This window comes from Astyanax mexicanus, chromosome 19 (genome assembly GCF_023375975.1).
Source record: "Astyanax mexicanus isolate ESR-SI-001 chromosome 19, AstMex3_surface, whole genome shotgun sequence".
Taxonomy (NCBI): Eukaryota; Metazoa; Chordata; class Actinopteri; order Characiformes; family Acestrorhamphidae; genus Astyanax; species Astyanax mexicanus.
The window spans coordinates 25572391-25595857 of record NC_064426.1 but is presented as its reverse complement, the minus strand read 5'-3'; the positions used below and the strand labels follow the sequence as shown (position 1 = coordinate 25595857).

Sequence of the window (23467 nt, the reverse complement as noted above, 5' to 3'; positions counted from 1 at the left end):
AGAAGCTGCTGGTATACTGGGAGTAAGAGAACCTATCTTAGAGAATAAGGTGGAATTAAATGATGGGATTTTATTTGCCTAGCATGAGCAGATGCCCTGAAAATCAATACTGAGTTTTGAGTAGCTTATGTAGAATGCCGCTGTGGAAGAAATGTTTGATAATAAAATATGTAAAAATGTGCTCCCAACTTTGTTTTGACAGCTGAACATTTTTAGAGTGTAATATAACAGTAAAAACACACATCAGTTGATACAAAATGGTTTATTTTTAAAACATTTTATTAAAAGAACATTTAAAAGTATTACAATGCACATAATTACTGGTGTCTATTAGCCTTTGTAACAAAACTGACAGTTATGCTTGTAAAAGTGGCACAAATCTAATTTATTTCACTAAATCTGATGTTTTGTAGGCTCTTCTCAGCAAATATCTTGTGTATTTCATGAATTCTGTGCTAATACCATGTATAAAAGTGTCCCAAATCTGTCAGTTTCTAAGCATTCGCACTGCCACACAGATGTCAGATCTGTGTCATATACAATGGAAAAAGATTGGATTTTGATCACTTTTACCAGCTGTGTAAACATAAGCTTGGTTTTCTCCCCAAGTGTATTGATCTATCCATTGAAATTGCATTAGCAGAAAAAAGGGCTGTATGTCAGATAAAGAACATTCTAATCTTTAACCTCCAACCAAGAAACGTCTATTTTCATACATAAGGGGCAGCGGATTATAAGGCGCATTTTAAGCGACAGTAATAAGGAACAAGGGTGTCGGCATTTTTTCCTTCTAATTCAGCAGGTCTCAGAGTTGGGGGCACCCAAGTAAACAAAACTGTAATTCTTAAAAAAAAAAATAAATAAATAAAAAAATCTTTCAAAGTCAAACGAGTGCTGGATGTAAATTATCCTGAAAACTGTGGATTTGGGTGAGTAAAGCGCTTTTGTTTACTTCAGTAAGCCTACATTTCCAGTATTTTAGTCCAGTTAGCAGCATTTAGTGCTAGTAAACGCCACCCGACAGTGCTACACTGCTTGTTTTAACACAGTAAACATGCAGGCTAAAGTCTGATATACTCACCTCTGAATGGTGAAAGAACTAGCTATGGTTAGTGGCTAATGCTAATACTGCTCCAGCCTTGGTGCTGAAGAAACCTAACTGAAACTTTTTTATAACGTTGCACTTTAGCGGAATGGCTGTACTGCTCCTTATAACCTGACTGGTAAAATTCACAATTAAGACGCACTGGATTATAAGGCGCACTGTTGATTTTTGTGAAAATTAAAGGATTTTAAGTGCGCCTTATAGTGCAAAAAATACAGTAGTCTGGGAGAAAAAAAGTCACTTGTTAAAATCCTAAAACAATGAAAAATATATAAATCCCCTTTAAACACTTAAGTACCGGTCTCGTATGAGGCTCATTTATGCTTCGTTTACATCCAAAAAATACATCCATTCCAAGCGTTCTTTACATTTGCATGGATGTTAAGCAATACATCCACTAGAGGGCACTTGAGAATCAAATATTTCTGACGGTAACAAACATGCAGATGGTGCAGGACGTTTTAACGTCATAAAATAGTTCTGTATTAGGCCTCTTTTCCCATAGGCTTAATTTTTGCTGTGTTTGCATGACGTTTTTGAGTTGAACCAAAAGCTACACCATCCTTACCATTTCCTTACCATTTGTTATTGCGCCGTTCTGTAAATATCCATATACTTTCAGAAAATGTGCAAATATATGTCCATATCCGATATTTAAAGCTGAGTATAATACTCTCTCATCGATATGAAACAAAAAAAAGACAGGTTTAATACTTAATTGAACATTTTATATACAGCTCTGGAAAACAATGAAGAGACCACTTCAGTTTCTGAATCAGGTTTTTCCGATTTTGCTATTTATAGGTATATCTTTGAGTAAAATGAACATTGTTGTTTTATTCTATTCATACATTTTTAATAGTTCAGAAATCTATAGTTGGTGGAATAACCCTGTTTTTTAATCATAGCTTTCATGCATCCTGGCATGTTCTCCTCCCCCAGTCTTACACACTGCTTTTGAATAACTTTATGCCACTTCTAGTGAAACATTCAATGGCTTGTGATCATTCATCTTCCTCTTGATTATATTCCAGAGGTTTTCAATTTGGTAAAATCAAAGAGACTCATAATTTTTAAGTTGTCTCTTATTTTTTTCCAGAGCTGTATGTGTAAATTGGGTTGCCTACATTGGAATATTTTAAACAACAGTTAAATTAACTAGAATTGAGAAAACATTGTTTTTTCCCTGATCTGTTATCATGGCATGACTGCATGACCACATATACAGAACTGTTAGTCCCAGAACTGTCCCAAAAAGGAATGTAAAACCATAATTCCACACTGAAAAACTTAGTGTACAGTATTTAAAATGATTTTAAATCCTCTAAAATCCCATTTTGTTACAAGAAATGAAAAAATATTTGTAAGGAGATGTTATTCCATTTCCACGCTTCTCCCATCCTCTTTCCAGCTCTCATATTACGCAACACTCCCCTCAGTCTGTGTCCTCTCTCTCATAGAGAGCAGAAGTAGTTGTGGACAGGAAAGGCCAAAGCTCCAGAGAGTGCAATACCAACACTGTCCCCTACACTCGCTGCGGCCATGGCGTATTCCCTCTCACGGTCACCCGTCTGTAACGCAAGAACCCAAAAGTCACTTAGTTGATGTTATTAGATTGATGTTAGACTGAAATGATGATGAAGTTTTAAAGGAAGTCCACATACCTCTGTGCTGATTAGGTAGAAAATGTTGACATAGGCAGCTCCTCCCAGAAGACCTTCATACACAACTATAAAAAACACCAGCCACACACTTGGCAAAAACTGGTATAACACTGCAAAAGACAGCAGGACTGCGTTCACACACTGCCCAGAGAGATAGAGAGATACAGAGAGAGAAATACAAAGAGACAGAAAAGAGTTACAAAAAGAGAGGAAAATTGTAATTCATGTTGCAATAATTAAATAATGAAAGTTGTATATAATATAAGTAAAACAGGCAAAATCCAAAACCTCAAAACTGTAACATAACAGTCTCAACTCATTTTAATAATTTTTTCCCCACTCAGGCTAGGCTAATTGTCCCACCCATTTAGCTACTCTGCTGCATATCCCCCATCACTGGTTACACCACAACACAAAGAGAGTGAAGACTAGCCTCCTTGCCTCCCCTGATACATGTGAAGTCAGCCACCGCCTCTTTTTGAACTGCTGCTGATGCAGTATTGCCGAGTAGCATCACAGCGCACTCGGAGGAAAGCACTGGGACTCGGTTCCGATACATCAGCTCACAGACGCCTTGTGCTGATCAACATCACCCTTTGGATCGATGAGAGGAAAGAGCACCATCTATCCACCTAGAGAGAGCAAGGCCAATTGTGCTCTCTCAGGGCTCTGGCTGCTAATAGCAAGCTGCATGTATACTTTATTATGTTTCAAAGCCAATAAAGCTAACAGGTAGCTACGCCCAGCAGGGACAAGCTAGCTAGCCGGTAAGCTGACTTTACATGATTACCTGGCCAACTGAGCATCGGTACCAGCAAGAAATTGTATTCTGTAGTCCTCGTATGCCCATATTTTGTCTTTTGTGTCTAAACTAAATTTCTGAATGGGCTGAATAAATGAGCTTTTCAAAAACTCATCCCCAGCTTGGTCTGCAACGATGCAATGATTATTTTGGTGGTCGAATAAATCTGATTGTTATTTTTTCAATTAGTCGATTAGTCAACAATTATTTCTGCCATGTCCTCCATCACTAAAAACGATAGAAACAGCGGAACATGAGATTTAAAAGGCATTTAAATGTCTAGATAATAATAATAATAATACTTTATTTTTATATAGCGCTTTTCTAAAACCCAAAGACGCTTACAATTATTGGTACAAAGATACAGATATACAATACACAGACAATACAGGTACAACATTTACAGTGGAGCTCCAACTCAGCAGTACTATAGTATGTGAGATCAAACATAATGTTAAGCAGAAGAGAGACCATAAGCAAGAGAGAATAGATGAGTTTTAAGATTTGATTTAAATATGGGAAGAGTGGGAGATAGCTTAACTGCAGTTGGAAGAGAATTCCATAGTCGGGGAGCGATCCTGGAGAAAGCCCGATCACCGAAACTACGACGATTGGATGACGGGACATTTAGAAGCCCAGCAGTAGAGGATCTGAGAGAGCGGGAAGGTTTGTAGGGATGAAGAAGGTTAGAGAGATAGGGAGGTGCCAGGTTATTTAAGGCTTTATAGGTAAGTAGGAGAATCTTAAAGTGAATCCGGTGTTTAACAGGAAGCCAGTGAAGATCTTGAAGAACAGGTGTGATGTGATCGTGAGTGCGAGTGTAGGTGAGCAACCGAGCAGCAGAGTTTTGAATCATTTGGAGTTTGTGGACAGAAGAAGAGGTAATGCCAGCCAATAGGGCGTTGCAGTAGTCTACCCTGCTGGAGATGAATGCGTGAATGAGAAGCTCAGCAGCTGATTGAGAGAGGGACCGTCTAATCTTAGCTATGTTACGCAGATGGAAGAAGGCTGTTTTTACAACAGTGCTTACATGTGCTGTGAATGAAAGAGTGGAGTCGAGGACGACACCCAAATTTCGAACCAGTGCAGATGGTGAAAGCTGTATGTCACCAATTTTGAGGGAGAGCGGGGGAGTGTGGTTAAGGACCGACTTAGTGCCAATCAGTATGAGTTCAGTCTTATTGTCATTTAGCATGAGGAAGTTTTGCTTCATCCAGCTTTTGATCTCAGTTAGACAGCTTTCTATATGTGCAGTGGGTGGATTATTGATTGAACTGGTATTGATGTAAATTTGGGTATCGTCCGCATAGCAGTGAAAATTAATGTTGAAGTGACGCAATATACGTCCAAGGGGAAGTATATATATGATGAAGAGAAGAGGTCCAAGGACTGATCCTTGAGGAACCCCTTGTGTAATCACAGAGGTAGAGGAGGAATAGCCACAGAGTGTGATGTACTGTTTTCTGTTAGTTACCCAGATTGAAAAGGTTCAAAGAGACTGTTGGTTTCGAGATACTCTTTCAGTTGGCTGGCTACAGTTCTCTCAAGAATCTTAGACAGAAAGGGGAGATTAGAGATAGGACGGTAATTGTTAAGGTCCGAAGGTTCAAGACCAAGTTTTTTAAGTATGGGTTTAAATGCAGCAATTTTGTAAACAGATGGGACCTGTCCAAGGAGGAGTGACTGATTAATAAGAAGGGTGAGATGGGGAAGAAGTGAGGGTAGGCAGGCTTTAGATAGGTTGGTAGGAAGTGGATCAAGGGCACATGTTGTAGTCTTGGAGGACCTAACAATGTTAGAGATGTAAGATGAGTCGACACAGTTAAAAGCACTTATGGAGGAAAAAGATAGGCTGGACAGAGAGGGGCGGGTGGTATAAGAGTGATGGGAAAAGGGTTCAGAGGAAACTGAGATCAGAGATCTGTGTATATTTGCTATTTTTGAATTAAATGAGTGTAAAAATGCATTGCAGAGTGTTGTAGAGGGAACAAGGGTGTTGTCGGGGGCTTTAAAGAGTTTTGTAATTGTTGAAAAGAGGTACCGCTGATTAGTACTATGCTGATGTTTCCAGTGATTCAGAGAGAGCAGTGTTTAGCATTATTGCATGTGCTTCAGGAGATGAGGGAGCCAAGGTAACAGGAAAGATAAGAGAAAGAGATTGGTTAAGAAGAAGAGGATCAATAGATTGAGTCTTGCGGAAAGAAATATGTTTTGTGGTAGAGCGGTGGGAAAAGGCCATCGGAGCTGTAAACAGGATAAGTTTATGATCAGAAAGTGGAAACAGTAAAGAATGTTGTTTAAATGTGAAAAGTACTGATATTTAGTAATTAATTATGTAATTTTTGTATTTGGGCACTTTTGGAGACACAGACTTGAGTTGAGGGTAAACTGGGTGAGTAAGCCATTTACCCATCTCCCCACTTTGTGTTTTGTGGTATTGTTACAAATTAACGATTAGCTGAAATTTAATTTGTAGTTTAAATGATCAACATTGGCGTTTATATTGATTAATTGTTGCAGCCCTATCCCCAATCACATTATGTGTTAAATAAATGTACACTGAATAGTGTAAAGGGTTCTGAACATATTTATTTACCACAGAATGTGATAGAGCCTATTCATTCTGCCCATTGAGAAATTCATCTTAGGCACAGAAAACCATATATGGGCATAAACAATGTGGTGCTGACTACAAAATAATGACAGTACTGCAGTGGTCTATAAACGCAGAGCGTATCTGTTTTTTTTGTTTCACAAGACCTTCTGTAAAAGGAACATCAGCATGTTTCATTCTGAAGCAAAACAACAGGGCAGTAAATAGACTTGTTAAACCACATCTCTAAGCATTTTTTCCCTCAAATAAAGAGAGACTCTTAATATATACTATTGCACTATTGTCTCACATATGCATCAATATAGTAAAAATAAATAATTTCAATTAATGCAGTCTTCTGGAACTTTTTTTTTTAACAAATGTTTTGTGTTAATTGAAAATTTCTGTTCATTTTTTGACAAACCTGCAACAGGGCCAATAGCCAAATTTTCTTGATCTTCAAGCAGTAGAGGGATGTGCGGGATATAAATACACCAATCTGGTACAGAGTCTGATACCTGACACAAAATGAATTAAACATAAAGTTTACAAGTTTTTTATTATTATTCAGTACTGTTACTTGTTTCTTTCAGATCAGATTAGTGTAAATTATGATTCAATACATTAATTCATGGTTTTATTGGTCACCTACCAGCGATACTGCTCTGCATGGGAGAGCAGGGATTCCTGAAAGAAGAGCAACTCCAACTGGAAAACAAGACAATGGATATAATTAAAAAAACAAATAAAGTTTCGTTTGTATTAATTTGTATCATTATGTTTCCTATTGGATCCATGCGGATTACATTAAAACCATCAACTTTTAACCAATAAAAAGAGAAAAAACTCTTATCCATTTTATTGTATATTAAATATGATTTCCTCAGCCTCATAGATTAATCCAATGTCTCTGTAGAAATGTGTTGTTGCCGAGCACTTACCAATCCCTGGTTAATGAAATACTCAGCAAGGTAAACCAGAGCTAAAGGAGCAATAAACCTCCAAAGACCCTGAAACAATGGACAGGAATGTATCACACACAGAACTTCCCAAATTTAGAGCTTGTATACAAATGCACATGGATGCAAACTTCACCAGAAGCATGGACAACCATACAACAAACGAACACTCAGCTCACTTTCAGGACGTGCAGTTTGTCTGAGAAGGTCAGGGGTCCAGGTTGTCTGTCTTCTGTCAGGAGGAAGAAAGCATGACCAGCACAGTTATCTAAACAAATTACCACACAAATCACATTACTCAAACACAGCACACACTGAAGATAAAGATGTCCACTGTTGAAGGAGAACAATCAAATGATGTTTAACAAGCTAAGGTAGTGCAGTATGTACAGAATATTTATTACAGCTGTTATAAATGCAGTTAAGATAAGCCTTGAAATATTTCAACCATATTGGTGTACTGTTAATAGATAGAAACTGCCCTTTATTGGATGTTGCTGGATGTTTTTGGTTGGTAGACTATTTTAGGTCCAGCAGTGACAGTGTTTAAAAACTCCAGCAGCACTGCAGTGCTTAACCACTCATACCAGAACAACACACACAACACACTATCACCTTCAACTTGATTATATTCCAGAAATTTTCAATTTGGTGAAATTAAATAAACTCATCATTTTTAAGTATATTTCTTTGCTTTTACTTCTGCACTAGACTGGTGGGTCATTAAAAACAACAATACCTTTCTCTCTCTGATTCTGAACATAGTCATCATCTTCCACTATTAAGGGCTGTCTTTCCTGGGAGCCCCTGTGACTTGCTTCTCTTGACCTCCACTGTGGGAATGAAGGAGGGAAGGCCAAAAGAGCGAAGTAACTGAGAGACAGAGAGGACAAAATATGAGAAAAGGTTTAAGGTGAAGAAGACAGTACAAAGGCTAATGTTGTGAACTACTGTTTACCAGTAATAATGATGATTATTATTAATATAATTTTTAGCAGAGGGTTTGAGGAGCTTGAGTCTGACCTGATCAGCATGGCAGCAGGGACGATCAGCATGATCAGCAGTGTAACTCGAGGTGATAGGCCTGCCTGTGTGAGGGCAGAGTACAGAAAAGCCCCGGCAACCCCAGCACCTCCTGTACCTGATCCCCATCCACTCAACACGTCCCTGAAGGAGAGAAAAACAGGGGAAAAACAATGAAAAATATCCGCCAAATAATAAATTACATAATAAGATTATAAAACTGTCTCAGGAACTGTTGAAAACCTTATTAAAATGTATTATTATTAAAATATTTTTTCCTTTTTGTCTTTCTTTACAATCAGGAAGGGGTGGAAATCACATATACATTGCCCACAATAAGGATGATACTACAATATTGTGATTCTGCAATACTCAATATATTGTAAGACAATTCTCTACAATACTTTACAGCATATGTGTTACTGAAGAGGATAAATTGTGGGACGAATTTTGAGTAGTTTCACCTAGGTTTCAATAAAAAATATTGGTTGTGGTGGGTTCAACATCACGCCACTGTTGGGCCCTGTGGGAAATTGTGTGTGTGTGTGTGTGTGTGTTTACTGCACAGATTAGGAAGCTAATTGTTGCACAAGCTGTACATTTCCTCACTGTAGGACTAATAAGGGACTAAATATTATTATTATTATTATTATTATTATTATACTGCCATATCAATATTTTGTCACACCCCTACAATCCAGATACTAGTCTCATGAAGTAACCAGGTGGAAAAAACAGGGTCCTAGATATTTTACTACTGTAATTTATATGAAATTTACAGTATTCCACTTTATATATTTCAGTAACTGCTGTGGTCATGTATGACTTCTGTACCTTCTCCTCACCACACACTGGATTAGAATATATCTGCTGTGTTTAAAATTATATTTTTATACATAAACATATACATATTTATATTTATTGTAGTGTTCTAGGTAAGTGTAATGCACTGTAGTGCACTTTATTTTGTCTATATTGTACTGTTTGTTCCACAACTGTTTGCACAATGGTTCACTGTGTACTTATACTTAGATTGAATGACAATATAAGTCTAATAACTCTTGAAAATAATTGCCCTGAGAGGGGTGACAGGAGTCATACCTGCTGAAATAGACGGTGAGCGAGAGGAAGGAGAGCTCCCCGAGACCTGAACTCACACTGGCAAATATCACACCTAGAGACACATTACATATGAATCAGCACAATTCAAAAGCAATGGAGATAAAAATTAAAAAAACACCATAAAAATCAACAAATCAAACATGATACCTGAGATGCTCATCAAAACTGTAGAAGAAAACGACACCATTAAGAAGCTAATTGTTGCTGTGGCAACACACAGCAGAACACGGAACCTGTCAATCATAAGATTAAACAAAATAATTTAAATTATTTAGTGATTTAAAAAAAATTATAACTGAATGATATGAAAAATATATAAATAAATGGTCCCCACATAACTCTTTGAGAGCACTTTTTCACGGCCCCAGTTCCGGTCTGCAAAAATAGATTTTGGAACCCAAAAAGTTCAGACTCGTTTGCTAAAAAGCGCCAAGGTTCTGAATGGAACCAGTTTCAGAACCACACAAAAGAACCACTTTTGCTTTTCTAAAAATAACTATGTCTGTAAAAGGCATAAGTGAGTGTAAAGAACCTTTTAAATTTGTGAAGATCCTTTTTAAAGATCTATTGAAAACTCTCATACATCTCTAGTATTGCTAAAAAAGTCAAACTGTCAAATCTGACCAATACCCATAAGGCACTTTGTGAATGTAAAACGGTGCTGTAAGCTTGATCAGTAGGGTTGGTAAGATGTCAGCCAGAAGAACAGCCTGAAGACAGAGAAGAGATAATGTGTGTGACAATAAACATAAACAACAACACATCAGCACAATAATCTGATTCCAGCAATCAACAAAGTCATATACATTAATCGTATATAAATCGTAAATAGTTGCACACTGAAGGAATTAAGTGACAGGAATGGATCTTGTTGGGTAGTTGTGTCGAACTGTTTTGAAGTTTAAAGGCCTGGTGTCATAGTGTGGGGTGGAATTTCATAAAAAACAGACACCTTTGGATTTTAATACAGGCAGTTTGACAACCCATGGTTACATTAATGCAGTCCTGCAACTAGTGGCTCTACCTTTTCTGAACACACACCAACTGGACAATGCTCAGCCACATACTGCTGCTCTTTTAAGAGCTTAACTTGAAGAAACAGATGCTATCCCATGGCCGGCCACATCACCAGACCTATCACACTGACTGATAATACCCCTACTGCAAAATCTGCAAGAGCTCTGTGAGAATAATCAACCTGCACTGTATGGATTAAAGCTGGACATGTCTAGAATGTTGCGTCTTCCTTGTGTATAGCATTGCGATCAGACACTTCCTTCTGGGTCCAACTATTTTTGCATCTCTTTTTTTGATAATAAGTGTAAAACCTTGTAATTAGTCTTGCTAGTTTACTGACTTAGTGACTTTTTAAGCCCCTCCAGCGAGTTATGTTCTAACAAATATAGCGACAAATTAAGCACATTTTTGTAGAAATCTACAGCTGTTTCCCACAGAGGAGAAATGTCAACATCACCTGTGAGTTAGAGGCACAGCTCTTTCCCTTTCCCTCTCCCTCTCTCTTTCTTTCTTTTTCTCTCTTTCTCAGTGCTGGCAAAGATAAAATACTTAATTTGTTCTTGTTTATAAATGTCTAAATTAAACATACAGTATTTGTTTCAAAGTATGTTATATTATACATTGGCAAATGTCAGATCTTAAACTGTTATCTCTGGAGATGGCATGAGAATGCTCACACCTGTAAAAGTTGTGAGGTATTATCTTGTGAGTTTTTTTTATTATTCCTTTTTTCCCCCTAGTCTAACAAATTAGATGCTCTGACTGTACTTGGCTTTAGTTATCGGTTAAGAATTTTAGTTACTTAATTTATTCATCTTTCTATCTGTTGATTTCTGCTGTGGCGAGTCTGAAGCCTAACAGGAATCACTGGTTTATTCATTTCACGGCATTTATAATTCCAATAGAAGTGAATGTTACATGCTGACAAAAGCAGATTTAGTCCCATTTTGTTTATTGTATAAATGTTCAGGTATCGGCAAATGTGCACATGAAGATTATTGGATATTAGCATCATCCCAGAAATACTGGTTCATTTCTATACTATATCTTACTGAATGCAGTAGTTGTACTGTAGTTGACAGTAATGTTTGCTCACATGTGGGAAAGACTTACTGCAGTAGAGACAGGGTTGCAGTCATAGCGGCTACTGTTGCTGCTGTTTCCAGTAGCCTGGAGGCCTGGAGCTGGGGTCTACAAACATAAGATAAACAAAGAAAATAAGCAGAGAAAATAATTTCCAAGTGACTACATATAGTATATGGAGACATTTTCATACTTACAGGCGCTGTTGCATTCTGAGATTCCTGTTGTTTTAAGATGTCATGAGCAGCACTCAGCATCACCACATAGGCAAAGTTATTGCACAGACCAAGCAACCTATTAAAAAAAGAGACACAAAGATTACAAGATTGATTATTATTTTGTAATCCTTCATATTTTCCTTTCAATCCTTTGCAGCTCCCTAGATGATTTTATTAATGTATTTTGCAGCACATTAAGGTAACACTCACCAAAACCCGCTCTGATTCCTCCAGCGCTGGCAACGACCTGAGGGTGGAGACAATTACACGTATGAAACGTATAAATAGTACACGTATAAATAGTACTCTGTTGACTTACTCTGTTGAATTACATTATTAACTATAGTTATATAATAGTTGTGTCCTGAAACTTTTTTTGTATAGTTATAGGTACATCTTTGTTGTTACTCAGTACATTGTTACTTAGGATGCATAAGGATTCCATCACAGATATGTTTTAATATAGTTTTTTTTACTGAGTCTGTACTTCTCCCCCCACACCTGATGTTACTCTTCTCTACCCCTAGGTACATCTAAAGGGCAACATTGGGGGCTCATCCAGGATAATTTTTCCTGGTTGTCAGATTCATTTGTAGAATCTGACAATCTAAGTCAAATTAGTATTCAGTAATGAAAACGAGGGTTAGGGGTGCAGTGTGATAGTGATGAAGATTGAGAATCAGGGGAGCCCTAATTCAGTGTAATATTGAAGTTCTGACAATATAACATCATGAGTGTATAATTTATGTCTATGTAAATTAAAATACTGACAAACAAAGGGGCTCAAAACTGTCAAGACCAGACAGATTCTGTAGTGACTGGGTAACTGACTGACTGACTGACTTACTGAGGCAAATAGAGAAATACAACAGATACAGGTCTGAACAAGATATCTTCACGTATGCTTTCCAGATATACAATTTCTAAGTATATATTTTAGTTTTTAATATAGTTACACCTTGATACAGCAGTCCTACCCACTGTAAAAAATAGTACCAGACTGTACGTAGCTGTATGGTATTGTGGCGTCTGTGGTTAGCTCTCATGTTCACTCTGCTTGTATAAACATACCTTCAGTAGGAGTTGTTGTGGCTGGATCCGCATTAATAACACCGTCTCTCTGATCCATCCTGAACACAGCTCCACAACACAGCTCACCCGCAGCGGAAAGTGTGATAACCTGCTAAAAGCTGCTGCAGTTTAATGCAGATATATCGCTGTATTCAGGGAGAAGACACGGTTCTGTTTTCATCGCTGTTTTCTTTACTCTCTTCTGCTTTTCTAAAAAGTCAGCTGTGTGACAGGAGGAGCGCAACCACCAAATCCCTCCCCCGATACGAATTAACACATAAACAGTTCCGGGTGCTACGAAATGCAATGTTTACTAGTGATGCAGTGTTTACTAGTAAGTGAAACTCGAAACTCAGTTTAGAACTGAATTGATTTTGATCCGCGCCTAAAAAGGTGCAAGCAGCTGATCTGAGATCAGAATATTTTGTTCACAAATGTTGCTAAATGATAGTTTAAAAAATCTGATCTCTGAACTGTGTTTCTGTCAACATGACACATTATAACACTGCCACACTTTAAAAGAGATGGAAAACATTATGACAGTTTTTATTTTCAAAACACGTTGCGTTGCTTTATTACTCTTTGCACATAACAATTAGCTTAGTGATATTGAAGGATCACTAAAAAGTATCTAGGCATGCTGTTTCTGTTTGGGACCAATTTGAACTTGAAGCCAAACAGGTAACTAAAATGCCTGATTGTCCACCAGATGTCACTGTGGTGGATGATTATTTGAACAGCTCACAAGCCATCACCATAGACTGTATATAAATAAGTATTTGGTATTTACACACATTTACATATAAGTGTAAATGTATTGACACCTTGCTAAAATAAACTTTTTTTTATTCAAGTTTTCAGGAAAAACAAAACAAAACATGGCGCTTGATATGGCTATTTAAAAAATGAAAATCAGTTAAAAAGGATAGTTTATCATCCAGTCGAGCAGTAGAACCAACCAGAAACAATTCTAATCCAAACAGAAACAATCCTAATCCTGAAATATTGTTTGAAAAGGCAGCAAACAGTTTCAACATTTTAACAGACACAAATTGTAGAGCATTTCTAGCTCTAGCTCTTTGTGGACTTAGCTATTTTGCTGACAATAATAAGACAAAAAATATGCAATATTTCCATCCTATACACTTTATTAATACAAATTAAACGGTATATTATCATTTACTTATTGGGGACGAGCCCTGAATTGTGGAAATTATAGTTTAGTGTAGGTAGCCGCCATCTTGGAAAGCTATTAAAATTACCCAAGTCACAGTTTATTTAGATGAGTAATAATTTATTAGCTTATAATAAATCACACTCTTGACACAGGCCATTAACCTAAAAGGGTAGAATCAAATGATCCAATGGACTGAGGGTGTGTGGGAGATTTTACCACAGGTGGCCGTAGAGCATCATGAGAAGATGATTTAGGCAAAAAAAGAACATTTAATAAACGATTATTGTAGGAAGGTGATGATATATCTGTACACATAGACAAGAATAAGATATAATCTGTATATATTAATGAATTGTCCAAAATAAATCCCTCCAAGGAATGATTAAACCAATAAACGTATACATTTTAGTCATAATATGCTAACCTTGCTAACCCAATGACTGAATGTGAGAGAAAAAAACCCACACTGGCAGTGTTGGTGACAGGAACCAGAGATTTTGTCTACAACACAATTACAATTACAGACATTTTATGTTTATTATTACTGTGATATTGTTACACACAAAAAGTCTTTAGCCCAGATAAAAGCTTATACCTTTTCATTCTCTATTTGTTCTCTTACAAAATGCTGGCAGCTATATGGCAGTGCTGACTCTTACTGTAGTCTAAACTAGCACAATCCTGTGAACCCCTAGTGGACACTGAAGATACTATAAATATAAAAAATGACAATTAAAGTATTAAAGACTTTCAACTCTTTTGGGTTCAAGTCATCACCACCATGCACACTTCTTTCTGACTGTAGGGTTATTTTTTCTTAAAAACTCAAGAGAACTCATTTAGGACCAAGAATTTAGTATCAAATTTAGAATTTGCTTTCATCGTAACAACTTAATAGTACAAATATGTGTAAAAAATGGGGGAAAGGTTGTTTTATTACATTTAATGTAATTTTAGTGAATTCCTTCTTCCTTGTGCTTGCCATATATGTAGCCATGTGTATCTGTAAGTTAATCCGTTCTGTCAGTATGTTTAGTAGCCTAGACTATAGATCGAGATCAGAGAAAGCTATTATTATTATTCTATTCAGATACCACCATGACATCATATGTGCTTTGAGGCAGCAGGGCAAAGTAGAGCACCTGTATCTAAAGCGATAAAAAGGTCATTTTATAAAATAAGAAATCCCCACTGGAGCACTACTTGTTGTCATCATGCCTTCTCAGTTTAGAAATCGTTTCTTTAATTTGCTTTTTCAAATGAACTGTGATTTGTACCAAAATACAGCACTTTATTAATACATGATCCACACACAGTAACAGCAGAATAGGCACTTGTGGTAAAAAAAAGACCCAAATCTTCAGTTTCTCATGCGAAAATAAAATCTGGCGCTTTTTCTCTTCCTCTATTCAACCCACACGTGTGCTGGTTTGAACTTATCGTCACATATTTCCCCTTTCCGTAGAGTCAGTTGTTTTAAGCTGCACTTTCAATATGTGAAATAACAAGTCTATGCAATTATTAAAATTAATAAATCTAGGACATAAATCTAAGTGTACTGTAAAACTCGGATGGGTGCCATTTTTAACCCCTCCTGGGCCCCTCACATTCAAATGTGGGACCAGTGGCCACCCATACAAGCCACTTATGTTATCTGGTTGTGGAACTGTGTGCAACTAAATGTAAAAATCACTTTCAATTTTACTCTGGATCTTTCTGCTCTGTGTTTTGGATAGTTTTGGATTGTTTTTCATGTTTTCATGTTTGCACTGTATAAGGCCTTCCTAATGCATTGTTTTTGCACAAATCATCGGATCAGTTTTTTGCAATATACTGACAATAAACTCCAGACCTTTGAATCTCTCATATGATGACATTAACATTAACACACCACAAATTAAAAAAAAAAAAAATTCAGAGATTTAATTCCGAATTACACACTAATCTATAAACAGTGTACTGTGCAAACTGTGTTAAACATTTAAGAATTCTAAAGCTAAATACATATTTGTATATTAATAATAGTCACTATCAACATTTTACACATATTAGTTAATTCAAAATTAACTAATTGGACTAATTTAATTTAAAAGGATTGTTGAGAACAATGTGAAAATTTGCTTTTAAATATTTTTATCTAATCACAGTAAAACAAAGTTAATCAAATAATGCATAATTATTAAGAATTTTTTGATAAAATGTCTTTGGGGAAAAATGTTACACAGAAAAGAGAAAACAAAACATGAATAATTGAAATGTTTATTTTAAAATTTGACATGGTCTATATCTCCATAAATATAAAAATAAAAAAATAAAACATTTTTGACACTAAAGTTACATTACAAAACTGGTACTTACTTGATATGCCATGGATTGTAACTGCAGTACACACTTTTAACAACTACTTAATCTTAAAAAAAAAAAAAGTGCACAAGGTGACTTGCACAATACCTTAGAAGAGCCAAATTTGGTTCCTTAAAGAGATCTAATTACATAAAACCTAAAGTTTTTTTAATATAAACATTTTACAGCTATTTGAAGCGTCTTCCTAAAACCTTTCGATAATGTAAATCTTTTTAAATATTTTACAAAGATGACTGATTCCTTGACATAAAAGTGCTTCAAAGGGTTCTTTAAGCAATGCCATAGAAGAACTGTGTATGATTTCTTAAAAGAACTATTTGTAAAAGTAAATGGATACATGATTAAAAACGTGGAGGTTCTTTAAACCATTAAAAAGTTTTTTACACTTTTCATAATTCACTTTTACAAAAGTGTTTCTTTAACGGTATCACTCAAAGAACCTTTCATGTTTTTTTTTTTTAACAGTGTAGGAAAATAAATGAAGTTTTTAATGGCACTGCACATTCAAGCACCTTTTTACGTTAAAAAGCGTAGACAGGACATGTACATTAGTTCTTACTAAAGTGCCCTAAAAAGCATCTAAACCTAAGAAAAAAACAACAACAGAAAGGCCAAAGAAGTCGACTTTGTTTTAGATACAGATTTGGATGTCCAAGTATTTATGTTCTGTAAGGCCCAAGGCACAGTTTCGCCTTGCATTGGGAGAGAGAGTGTTCAGTGGGATGCTTACTCGATCATCTTAATAGGAATCATCTTAGTACCGTACTAAAAAGCTTTTGGGAAATCCAGCCCCAGATCAGCCCAGAAACACGATGATGATCTCTGTTAATAAGGCTCATGTTAAATGTAAGAAATAAACTCTTCTTTCAAAAGACCCCATTAAGATAACATAAGGCCTATATGTAAGAATTAGTCACACCAATATACAAAGAAATGTAAATCCAATAATAGAGGAAAAAAAGCAATTACTGATGTAAACATGCAACACAAAAGCAGTTTTCAGAAAATGTAAATACCACATATTTACACAACACAGTAACCCACCCCATCCTCTTCCACTTCTCTACTTGAACTTGATCTCGAAGCAGATGCAGTTGATGGAGTCACACTCTGGTGGCTGACAGGTGCAGGCACAGTCCCACATGACACACTGAAATACATACAGTAAAATATTAAATATACCTTAATTACAATAAAAGCAGGTTTATGGGAGAACTAAAAATGGGCTCCTGGCTCCCTACAGTCAGGAAGTTTAATACACACTTTGAGCCACCTCTAAAGAACGCACTTTTCACATGCAGTTCTGGACAACCTCAAAGATGCAGAATCATCAGTAAAAGCAAAAGCAACATGTGGACTGAGGCAGTAGATTAATGTTATACTAATTTACACAGACATTATTTTTGGGCTATGCAGCATGATGCAGTTATTGTAAGCATTTTCCTGTCTGTGTCTCCAAAGTTTCAAAGGAGCCAAAAGGAGTTGCAACTATAAAGTAACTGTTCTCACTAATACACATATGTGGAGCATCAATGGGGTTACAGATATTTAGACTTTTATTTTCAGACTATTATATTACTTTTTGAATGATATTTGACAATTATTTTTTATGGATTATTTAATGATTGCTCCAAAAAAAAAAAATAACATACAGATGAGTTGATGCTACTTAGCTACAGTTTTAATTCTGGTGCATATTATTTGTTCCATATGATTATAATTTATATAATTTATAAAATTATTCATGTATAACTGACAAATTATTAATACAGAATGTACAAAATACATGGGCTTAGTATAACACTATGTTCAGTAATAATGGCACCAAAAAAACAATTATCTTACGTTTGAAGTAGGACAGGAGTAGTCAAGACAAGAGTTCAGGGTTGGTGGGCGGCAGTCACATGACTGGGCGCACATGTGACAGTACTCGAAAGGAGACTGGGTACTTGGGCACCAGTTTGTACATTGGGAATTGCACTGTGCCTGCAAAAGAAGCGTCAAAATACAGTATTTTCACACATCTATTCAATTTCCAGTATTTACTCACATACTTAACATTAACATTTGTGGCCTAATACAACCATTAATATTACGGGACCACAAATGTTTTGAGGAAGAATACTTACCTTAAGACAGTGATGACACCATAAGACACCAGCCAGGAATAACATGTAGAGCCCAACCGAGATCATGACAATGGCAGGGAGCGGGAGGGAGAGAGCCCATAATGGAACTGCCTGAAAGGTGAAGGAAAGTAAAGGAAACTAAAGTGAATTTCATAGTGAAGCACATAATCAAGTTACAGCAACATCTAACAGTTTCTATGAAAATTTATGTGAATGAGTTAGGACACCCAATGAAAACGTTGGTCTTTTTTAACATATTTTTAAACACATGGACAACTGATCTTCAGTTATGCTGAGAAATTTAATTAATAGAAATAAATGCAATCCTGCAACCCATCCCATAAAAAACATCACAAATCACAAATCAATCGTTTCAAAGTAGAAATCAATTTCAGCCCAAGAGTAGACTACAATATTTGTAGTCCTAAAATGTCATTGTGGGACCTTCAGGCATGGGGGAACTAAATGCAAGACATTTAAAGTAGGGATGCACCGATGTGGGAATTCTGGGCTGATGCCAATAACCGATTTTACCCATGTATATATTATCTGTCAATGCTTATGCTTATATACACATTTAGAGCTAACAGAGAGACTAGACACCTCAGTATAACCTTAGAAATAAATGTAACATTTACATACCTTGCATTTAGGCTTTCACTCTTTTTAACTGTATGCAAACAATAAAAAGAAAGGTTTCTTCTGAGAAATTTTCACATTTCTTGGTTTAACATTGATTTATCTAACTTCAGTACCTCTTTGTTTAAATAAATATCATAAATCTTTTGAAAATAATTTAAAACAAATAAATATTAGCCAAAATCAATGGCTTTTAAGTTGCACGGCCAGTGTTGGCTTGTTGTAGCAACACGGTCGGCATGATCAGTCTTTTTACAGCACACAGTAAATATATCATCAGGTACTGGTTTGAAATACCCAGAGATACCAATATAATTCCGATTTCATCGTGCATTCCCAATTTAAAGATTTTTCTAATGCCACACTGCAACTTAATTAAGACCACTTTTGCAATAACAAAATGGCAAAAGCACATCAAAACCAATATTAAGAGTTCTTGAGAACATGAGCATTTATGGACAGCTTACAGTAAGCTTGTGATTCCTGTATTTTCAGATAAAAACTTAACTGTTCATTGGGGGTGGGCGATCTGCTGCTAAAAATATTTTGCTATATTTTAGGATATTTTTGTTATAATATTATTGTTATTGATATGACAAAACACTGAATAATAAAAAAATTACATAATTGCATACAATTGATATGACACACCCTTAATTGATTTTTTTTAAAACCAGATAACAGACATCAATAATCCAACATATCATGATACTTATACTACACTCCTTATATCTAGGATTGAAGTAGAATAAATGGTACTGGACAAATATAATCTTTTTCTAGTAGATATTAAAGGGGAAATGAGAACAGTGTGAATTTTGTATGTCCTGTACATACGCAGTATTGACAATAAAACTACACTTGACTTGATTTTTGCCTTGTGAAAAATTGTGGCTATGTACCTTCAATTGAGAAATTATTGAAATTGTACCAAGGACATTTGGGAGATTTTTGTTAGATTTTAAGACTTTGTAGATATGTTCAGATTTTTTACATAAGGATTTAAGGCTTAACGTTTTTAAATATCTGCAGATACCCTGGATCTATATCCAACTGACTAGAACTAGTTAACTACTTAGCTAACCTAGGTAAAAACTACAGCATGAGTCAACAGAAAGACGGTGCACAAACAGAGACTGGGTAAAAACATGTTTTTAAATGTAACTTAGCCAACCTAGGTTAGTTAGTTCACAAGTTTGCTAGCTCCGTAGGTACGTAAAGTAAATACAGTCTTTAAACATTTAACTTACCAACTTAGCTAACAGTTAGTTAGCTTACCTAACCATGCTAGCTTATGTTAGCTTATAATAATAAGGTTAGGTTGGCGTAGTTAGCTTACTAGTAACTTTACTGTAAGTCCACAACGGTAGTTAGCTAACTAACGCAAACTAACTAGGTTAGCTAGCTAGTTAATTAGCTAGCTACTGATGTACTTCATTAGTGGTAAATATCTTATTGTTGGGCATTTGTTTAAACCCATGCCTTAGGGATTTGTTAGTTAGTTTGCTAATATTAGTTAACCTAGTTAAGCTGAGCTTCAACCAGCACTGATCACACATAGCTTACCATTATTATTATCATTACCCGGAGCGGACTACCCGCTCTATCCGCTGCCTGTGTGAGCCTCCGGGTTAGCTATAGCTAAACACGCCATTCCCCAGCATCTCGGCGAGACACAGTCTCCAATAAACACTGAAAGGAATAACTGGAATAAACCCGTTTTATGTAGAATTATCTTCACTGAGAGCTAACTAAACGATGAAGCTGGATGTACAGCGTTGTCCAGGCAACGTGTGGTCTTCTTCTGCAGGAGAGCCGTAACCGCATCCTTCACTGCCGCCCCCTACAGCACAGCCCAGACCTCCACCAGGGCCTTCTGTTAAAAAATAACATTTTATTACTGCAATCAGGACAATATTAATACCGGTAACATCTACAGACATCCCAAGTTGCAAAAGTTGATTTCAGGGAGGTTACCCCCCCCCCTCCCCCTCCCAAAAAAAAAAATTGCACATACACCAAAGGATAGCGAAAATTCACTTTTATATTAATTAATTTTACTTTTTTTTTTTTAATTAAATTTAGAGTATTCAGAGGTAAAATGAGTTTTATCTTTTTTTTCTTTTTGGAAGGCCCTGCCTCTGCTTTCCTTTTTTTTTTTGAAAAAAAAAGCCTTTATTTGACAAAAATTGTCATTTTACCATGTTAACCATGTTTTTGCCATTTTACCGTATTATTGTCCTGTTTACCACAATTTGTCTACCATGTTAACCATGCTTTTGCCATTGTACCATGTTAACCATAATTTTACCATGTTTTTGCCATTTTACCATATGTTTACCATGTTTACCATGTTTTTACCATGTTTACCAAATTTTTACCATGTTTACCATGTTTTACCATGTTTACAATATTTTTACCATGTTTACCATATTTTTACCATGTTTACCATATTTTTTTACCATGTTTACCATGTTTTACCATGTTTACCATATTTTTTACCATGTTTACCATATTTTTACCATGTTTACCATGTTTACCATATTTTTACCATGTTTACCATGTTTTTACCATAAACAGTTGCAGGAAAAAGTATGTGACCCCTTTGGGATTACTTGGATTTCTGTATAAATTGGTCAATAAATGTGTTCTGATCCCATGTTTTACCATGTTTGCCATGTTTTTACCATATTTTTACCATGTTTTTACCATGTTTACCATATTTTTACCATGTTTTACCATGTTTGCCATATTTTTACCATGTTTGCCATATTTTTACCATGTTTACCATGTTTTACCATGTTTACCATGTTTTACCATGTTGCCATATTTTTACCATGTTTACCATATTTTTACCATGTTTACCATGTTTTTACCATATACAGTTGCAGGAAAAAGTATGTGACCCCTTTGGGATAACTTGGATTTCTGTATAAATTGGTTATTAAATGTGTTCTGATCTTCATTTAAGTCACAACAATAGACAAACACAGTCTGCTTTAACTAACAAAACATGTTAACATTTACCATGTTTTTGTCGTTTTACAATATTTTTACAATGTTTATCATGATTTTTAGATTTTACCATATTTTTTTTACCATGTTTTTGCCATTTTACTATGTTTTTGCTATGTTTACCATGTTTTTTCCATTTTACCATATTTTTTACCATGTTTTTTCCATTTTACCATATTTTTTGCCATGTTTACCTTGTTTTTACCATGTTTACCATGTTTTTACCAATTCACCATATTTTTACAGAGTTTACCATGTTTTTCTCATTTTACCATATTTTTACCATGTTTACCCTGTTTTTACCATGTTTTTTCATTTTACCATAGTTTTACCTTGTTTACAATATTTTTACCATGTTTACCATGTTTTTGCCAATTCACCATATTTTTACCGCGTTTACCATTGAATGAGAAGGTGAGAAGGTGTCTTGACTGCTTCTGTAATAATCAAGCAGTACATTTGATAGAAACATTGTGGATTAAACTGTATTTCTTCAGTTTAGATTGTTTAAGATAAATCGTGCAAATGTGTTTATCTAACATTAAAACGTTGTTAATTATTGGTAGATAACTCGCTTGTTCTATAGAGTTTTTTAATGATCATTTACTGTCACTACATTTGTGATTGCAGCGGAATTTATGATACCTCTTGTCAATTGTGGTCAAAAACAAAAGAAATTAAAGTAAGTTAATGTCATAAGAGCTATGATTATTTCTATAAATATCTGTTAAATAGAGAATGTTTTGTTCTTGTTCTTCTTAACTGACAGGTAATGACACGGGCAATTTAATGCACAGGCTTTCCAGCTCTTAAGCACACATGCCCTGAGGACAGAGAGGCCTCCAACTGTCTGTTTTAATTATTTTGTGTTAGTTTATTTACCCTCCTCCCAACAGCACGTACACACCAACAATACTCTGTGACTTTTGATTGGTCAACTTCATTAACAAGGTCAGCTCTGGTGCTGATTGGGGTCAGATGTAATTTAATCTTTTAAAACATCATATAATGAATTGTTTACTCTGAGGCGGAGCTGATGGGGGTGCAGGGGGCTGCTGTAATTGACCACGCTTTAGAAAGGATTTGTACACGATTTACATACTCCAGAAAGTGACTCAACCAAAGCAAATGATTTGTGCAAAAACGTAGAGAACAGCCAAAAAATGCTGCTGCTCAGTCGAGCCAGACCACTAGGGGCACTCTTCTTCTTGAGATTTTAAGTGTGGAATCCCATTTCACCCCTTGGCTCTACCACTTACCTCTACCCCTTGTTTTCGAGTGTAACCCTTTCCCTTGGAACAGAGTTCCAGGAGGAAAAGGGTGAAATCCTCCCCCTAAGAATTAGGAAACCCTTTAAGCACTTAAAACATCATCAGATGCGCTAAAGTTCAGAGCGCTAGCTAGCTTCTGGTTTACTAGTTAACTTCTTAATTTCTCTGTGATGAGGAGCTGAAATTAGCTTTAATTAGCTTTCATTGTATTTTAT

General features: G+C 35.8%; 2 protein-coding genes across 5 annotated transcripts; both read right to left on the bottom strand.

Moving 5' to 3' along the window:
- Positions 1 to 247: 247 nt before the first annotated feature.
- cln3 (CLN3 lysosomal/endosomal transmembrane protein, battenin) lies at positions 248 to 12915 on the bottom strand. 3 transcript variants are annotated; one of them, XM_015601623.3, is made up of 15 exons: positions 12658 to 12913; positions 11797 to 11833; positions 11566 to 11662; positions 11399 to 11476; positions 9899 to 9978; positions 9416 to 9501; positions 9248 to 9320; positions 8147 to 8290; positions 7863 to 7996; positions 7303 to 7391; positions 7106 to 7174; positions 6817 to 6872; positions 6589 to 6682; positions 2770 to 2910; positions 248 to 2676 (listed from the first exon to the last, which is right to left on the bottom strand). In XM_015601623.3, exons 1-15 carry the CDS (start codon positions 12713 to 12715, stop codon positions 2560 to 2562), a joined length of 1353 nt encoding a protein of 450 aa, XP_015457109.1. In that variant the 5' UTR covers positions 12716 to 12913; the 3' UTR covers positions 248 to 2559. The 3 variants fall into 3 exon arrangements, with proteins under 3 accessions (XP_015457109.1, XP_007234539.1, XP_022528450.1); XM_007234477.4 differs by having other exon boundaries at positions 7303 to 7355; XM_022672729.2 differs by lacking the exons at positions 248 to 2676; positions 2770 to 2910 and adding an exon at positions 2924 to 4221 and having other exon boundaries at positions 12658 to 12915.
- A 3164-nt stretch (positions 12916 to 16079) lies between these two features.
- si:ch211-198p11.6 (uncharacterized) lies at positions 16080 to 20817 on the bottom strand. Of its 2 annotated transcripts, XR_007427293.1 has the most exons (5): positions 20533 to 20817; positions 18970 to 18997; positions 18328 to 18438; positions 18044 to 18184; positions 16080 to 17348 (listed from the first exon to the last, which is right to left on the bottom strand). XR_007427293.1 is itself a non-coding variant. In XM_049468206.1 (4 exons), exons 1-4 carry the CDS (start codon positions 20545 to 20547, stop codon positions 17262 to 17264), a joined length of 354 nt encoding a protein of 117 aa, XP_049324163.1. In that variant the 5' UTR covers positions 20548 to 20813; the 3' UTR covers positions 16080 to 17261. The 2 variants fall into 2 exon arrangements, 1 of the variants encoding a protein (XP_049324163.1); XM_049468206.1 differs by lacking the exon at positions 18970 to 18997 and having other exon boundaries at positions 20533 to 20813.
- Positions 20818 to 23467: the final 2650 nt, after the last annotated feature.